The sequence below is a fragment of the Conger conger genome, chromosome 7, assembly GCF_963514075.1.
Source record: "Conger conger chromosome 7, fConCon1.1, whole genome shotgun sequence".
Classification (NCBI taxonomy): Eukaryota; Metazoa; Chordata; class Actinopteri; order Anguilliformes; family Congridae; genus Conger; species Conger conger.
This window is the reverse complement of record NC_083766.1, coordinates 6,798,104-6,804,103: the sequence shown is the minus strand read 5'-3', so window position 1 is coordinate 6,804,103 and position 6,000 is coordinate 6,798,104. Positions and strand designations below refer to the sequence as shown.

At 42.1% G+C, this 6,000-nt stretch overlaps 1 protein-coding gene across 1 annotated transcript; it reads right to left on the bottom strand.

Annotated features, from left to right (window-relative positions):
• Nucleotides 1-1,665: 1,665 nt before the first annotated feature.
• On the bottom strand, nucleotides 1,666-2,556 carry LOC133132513 (odorant receptor 131-2-like). Its single transcript, XM_061247972.1, has one exon. It carries the CDS (start codon nucleotides 2,554-2,556, stop codon nucleotides 1,666-1,668), a length of 891 nt encoding a protein of 296 aa, XP_061103956.1.
• Nucleotides 2,557-6,000: the final 3,444 nt, after the last annotated feature.

Genomic DNA, 6,000 nt, shown 5'->3' with positions numbered 1-6,000 from the left:
TATCCCCACACCCGCCCGGCGCCTCTCACCTTGAGCAACTCCAGAAAAGAACAGAGTCCAGCCCCTCTCCAGGAGTTTGGTTCCGGAACCAGTACTGTGCGTGGAGGTGAGCCCAACTATATCTAGTTGGTACCGCTCCGCCTCCCGCACTAGCTCAGGTTCCTTCCCCACCAGAGAGGTGACGTTCCACGTCCCCAGAACCAGTCTGCGACGCCGAGGATCAGCACGCCCAGATCCCCGCCTTTGCCTACTGCCCGTTGGGCAAAGCACCCGACTCCGATGCCGACCCCTGCAGGTGGTGAGCCCACAGGGCGGCGACCCCACGTGACCAGTTCGGGCTGTGCCCGGCCGGGCCCCATGGGATAAGGCCCGGCCACCAGACGCTCGCCGACGAGCTCCCCTCCCGGGTCTGGCTCCAGCAGGGGGCCCCGGTTTCCCTTTTCCGGGCGAGGTAACTAAAATAGGTGGCCCAGACAATTGAAAAATCAACAGCACAACGCCCACCCATAGACACGCCCCTGCAGACTGATCAAAGCTGACAGGAAGGTGACAGTAACACAAATAACCACACATTACACCAGTGGTATGCAGAAGAGGATCTCTGAACATACAGTGCGACAAACCTCTTAAGTGGATAGGCTACAGCCGCAGAAGACCAATAAGTCTGAAAAATAAGTCTGATAAATACCGGATAAAATGCTCACTTGGTGTATAAGAATTAATTTATTGTGCGATGTCACAAGATAATTCTCCCTCACAGTTGCGGTTGTATTCCTATACACTGTAATACGGTGGGAAGCTGCTCCATCCCATGTACTACCTATATTTCCTGGTCTATTTTCTTTTATTTTGGTAGATCCATACCCATTTCTCAGTGACTTGTAATCTGGATATGTAACCATACTATTTTTCTGATGTTTTATGGGTGTTTCCTACCACAAAATTGCGAAAGAGGGAATTCAATTTATTCGACTGTGTAAATCGTAATAGTCTTAGTCAATTGGTCGTTAATGTGTATCTGCGGCCACAAACCAGTTGCAATAGAGCGAATGTTTTTTGCGTTGCGACTGTTTCCTTGGTAACCCTGGCCATCAAAGCACTTACAGTGAAAGTCACCTCAACCACCACCGATGTGTAGCACCCACCTGGGTGATGCATGGCAGCCAGTTTGTGCCAGGACATTCACCACACACCAGAGAAGGTGGAGAGGGAGAGAACAATGTTTTCGCCAATTGAATCAGGGGATGATTAGATGGCAGGTTGAAAGAGCTAGGGTTAGGAATTTAGCCAGGACCACCATTCACCATACAGACCATACAAGGGCATACTGATGAAGGATTGAGCTATGCCAGGATTTCCAACCAATGAAAAAACTGTTTAATTTTACATTTCAATTCCATGTACTGAAATATTATTTTCCCAGAGAGGAAAACTGCTTCACAACAGAAATAATTAAATAAGCAGACACACAGTGCAGTGTACGACATGCGACTCCTGGGTGCTGTTTTAAAAAAAGAAATGGAAAACAGCATCTGAAATATAATTAAATAAATTCATATATAAAATACAGTTAAATATTACACATTAAATAATGCTACCCTTTCTAAAACACTTGCAGGTATTCTTTCTAACTACTTTTCAACACTGCTGTTATCTTTTAGCTATTTAATTATTGGCACGGAAACCAAAAGTGAAGTTGTATAGAAAAAGGGGCCTGAAGGTCTGATCTCTCAGCCCATATATGAGTGGGCTCAGACATCTGGGGAAGATGACCAGCCCCAGGAAAATGACATACTGCACATTTAAAGCAGCAAATAGGTCCAAGTATGTACGTACTAGTGCAATAATGGTGTTCGAGAGAATGGAAGACAGACAAAGCCCCAGCTGAATCAGATGCAGCAATACTGTCCTGTGGGCCTTAGTAGCTGAACATTTGTCTGAGGAAGCTGATCTCGCAGCCGCAACAATGCCAATGTACGTGTAAACAATGGTGAGTCCCACTGACAGGAAGTAGATGATTGTGAATGCATTATTTACGTCCGTGAACTGATCGGGCATGGATAATCCTGAGCAGAAGTCCAATGTGGAGACAAGTGGTCCTGAAATAAGGAGCAAAATCAGGTTGGTGAAAGCCTGCACTGAGCCCAGCGCCGACACAATGGCAATGGCCACACCCGTCCTCCTGCACATGGTGATCTCAGCATGCCTTAGGGGGAAGCAGATGGCGATGTACCGCTCCAAAGCCATCACGGCCAAGTTGAGTGGGGAGATAAGAGAGATGACTCCTCCAGCAAGCATCATAAGGACACACGCAATGCTACTTATGTACAGCCTGACGATGGCAAAGATATACATCAACATGCAGGTCACCAGGGTCAGAGAGTCAGCGAACAGCATGTTGGTGAAGAGGATGTAGCGGGAGGTCTCTCGGAAGATGGCCTTACTCCTCAGGGTGATTAACATGACAACATTAATGTAGAGGAAGAAAAAACATGGTGTCATGGACAGGGCAGCTTTTGCCGGCACATCGCTGGCGATGACTGTGGCGTTCACCATGCTTCAGCTGAGCCTGATGAGAGATAATAACAGAACTTTGTTGAAACAATTGCTTTAGGTATTGTATTATTGTTATCTCAAATGACATTCTTACCAAGGACAAAAGGCAATTCTAACTTTTGGTTTTTTCAATCACAATAAAAGTCAATAGTGAGATTCCGTCTTAGCTGTTTTCAAATATAAGTAAAAAATAAAAATAATAATACCATCAAGGAAGGAAGTCATAGATATCATTGGTTATAGTCTAAATAATATTCTGGCTGTTGGTAACCAGCTTATTATTGTCAGTCCTATAAGAAAGAAACTTTTGTGAAACTGTCAGTAACACTTGCATTCAGAATCAGAAGATTAGACATTCACTGAAATATCTCTTCTTAAGTACAGTGCATGAAAAACAAATCCATGTACAACCCTGAATTACTCACTATGCAGAAGAATTCTGTGTAGAACTCTCTCCAGGTAGCCTCGTTGAATAGACAGAAGGCTGTTAGAACCAGCTAACATCCTTATTTGACCATCTTTGCACAGGATCATGTGGCCTTTGACAGTATTACGTCAACACATCATTACCCACGACATTACAACTAAAACAGGGCTCATTAGTGAAAGGCAGAAAATGATCTGTGTATGTTTGTGTATACACTGTATATTCATGGGGGGGGGGGAGCATATTATAAATACTGTAGATTATAATAAATCAGAGAGAGACATGTAAAGTTCAATAAGAATTTAAGTTAGCAACAAAGGTCACTTATTTTCTTATGTTCCGAAACGTCTCGATATAACATGCATTAAGCGGACACTTTATTAGGTAGACCTGTACACCAGCTTGTTAATGCAGATGTCTGATCAGCCAATCATGTGGCAGCATCTCAATGCATGAAAGCATGTAGACATGGTCAAGAGGTTCAGTTGTTGTTCAGAAATAAAAGGGCATTTAGTGTAGTGGTTAAGGTACATGACTGGGACTCGAATGTTTGGTGGTTCGATCACCGGTGTAGCCACAATAAGATCCACACAGCTGTTGGTCCCTTGAGCAAGGCCCTTAATCCTCCCCTGCATTGCTCTAGCGGAGGATTGTCTCCTGCTTAATCTAATAAACTGTACGTCACTCTGGATAAGAGCGTCTGCCAAATGGCATTAATGTAATGAAAAAATGTGATCTAATACCCCGCGAATGTCCTGTGTTCGTTGTTTGTGTAAAAGGGTCAACCTAGGATATACTTCCTGGAGCCAAGACCAGGGAATGCTCTTGACCGGGGAATTACCTAGGATGGACACGGCTGAATGAAAGGGGGGATCACGGGTTACTCAATCCAGGATTCAATCAAGGAACCACATTGCCTACGACCTGAGGCATGCTAGTTTGTTGGCAATGATGCTTTAAGATTCATTTTAATGTGTGTTTGTGTTTTAATTATCAGTTGTGTCATTCTTTATTAAAAGAAAATTGTTTTGCAACATATGGTTTCTCTACCTTTCTAGTACTTGGCAGCTAATATTTTTAACATAGGCCTACGTTTCAAGAACAGTCCATCAACTCCTCCAAAACTAAAAAAAGAAAAAAACTTTCTTGGAGAAAGTAGGCTATATATTTTCTAAACATTATAAAATGAATTCTTAGAAAGATGCTTGATTCAGTCAAGCACAAATTACATAGGGGATACAAAAATTATAACTCAATGCATGTTTATGCTAGAGCTCTCAAATTATAGGAAGAGGCTATAGCAACCATGGTGCTGGTGTATATTTCACTTGCATAACTAAATATAAACAGACGACAAGTTTAATTGACATGCATCGTGTTCTAGTTTTTGTTCCAAATGATTCTTTAGATGCACAAATATTACATTTCCCTAGTCAGACAATAATACTCGCTCTTAAATGTAATACATGCTTTTACTGACTAAAAAAGAAAATGTACATGCCCACCCGGCGTGCACTTTATTAGGTATTTATGACTTTTTTTTTAGACTTCTACTGCTGTAGCCTATCCACTTTGACACATTGTGTGTTCAGAGATGCTCTTCTGCATACCACTGTTGTTATGTGTGGTTATTTGCGTTACTGTCACCTTCCTGTCATCTTTGACCAGTCTGGCCATTCTCTATCTGACGTCTCATTAACAAGGCATTTCTGCCTTCAGAACTGCTGCTCACTGGATTTTTTTTTTTTTTTTCACCATTCTTTGCAAACCCTAGAGACTAGTGTGCGTGAAAATCCCAGGAGATCAGCAGTTTCTGAGATGCTCAAACCACCCTATCTACCACCAACAATCATTCCACGGTCAAAGTCACTTCAATCACATTTTTTCCCCATTCTGATGGTTGATGTGAACACTAACTGAAGTTCCTGACCTGTATGATTAGATAATCGCATGAATAAGTAGGTGTTATAAAGTAAAAATGTTTCTAATTAAGTGCTTGGTGAGTGTATAGACATGTAGACATGGTTTATATACTATGGAGATAAAAAATACAAAAAGTAATATAAATGTAGTCACGTCAATCAGCATAATATACATTACATTATTGCCATTTGGCAGCCACTCTTATCCAGAGCGATGTACAGTTGATGAGACTAAACAGGAGACAATCCTCCCCTGGAGCAATGCAGGGTTAAGGGCCTTGCTCTTACAGTATTGCAGATTCAGTATACCTCTCTTGTGGGGAATTACCAAATTCATTAAAAAGGTATGCCTTTTTTCAGCCTGCAATTTTCAGTCACTATGGTAACAGCATATGCCATTTGAAAGCATTATATCTCACGGTCAAAAATAGAACATTTTATCAGTGAGAAACAAAGCTGTGTTTGAGCTTCTGCAAGTTTGTTTCAGTAATATTTGGAGTAATCCTGTCTCTTGGAAAACAAACCCCAATGGGTTACCTTTCAGAAGAGACCATATGTCTGTAGTCAAAAGGGTTCAGGAATAGTATGACATAGCCAAAATCTAATTTTACTTAATGGGTTAATGGAATTCAAGGCTGTAATTTCTTTGATGAACACAGTGATAAAACCAGAGGTAATTGCATTTCTTTTCAGTGCTTTTGCTTTTTCCTTTAAATACAAAAAGAGGGACTGTAAGACAGAAAGCAGAAACTGTCCGACTGGGCCTCTGTGTGTTGACCTTTGTACATACTGCTTGTAGTTCAGAGGTCAGAGCCTTTCTTACTTGCATCACTGCTATGTGTGACAGAAGTATATGAAATCCAGCCATAGTCACAGCACAGCACACCCCATAGAGAAACACAGGCTCAAAATAAGACGGCACAATTAGTCACAGGATTCTGGAGTGGCCAATTCATAATTAATGAGATGGTTAATCATGGAGCAGGGGAGTTTGCAGGGTCAAAACATTTTAATGAAACTCTGGAGCTTTCTCTGTGGGGCCACCTTGTTCCTCACGTGAGGCCATGCACAGAGCCTGGGACCAGATTACTCTGC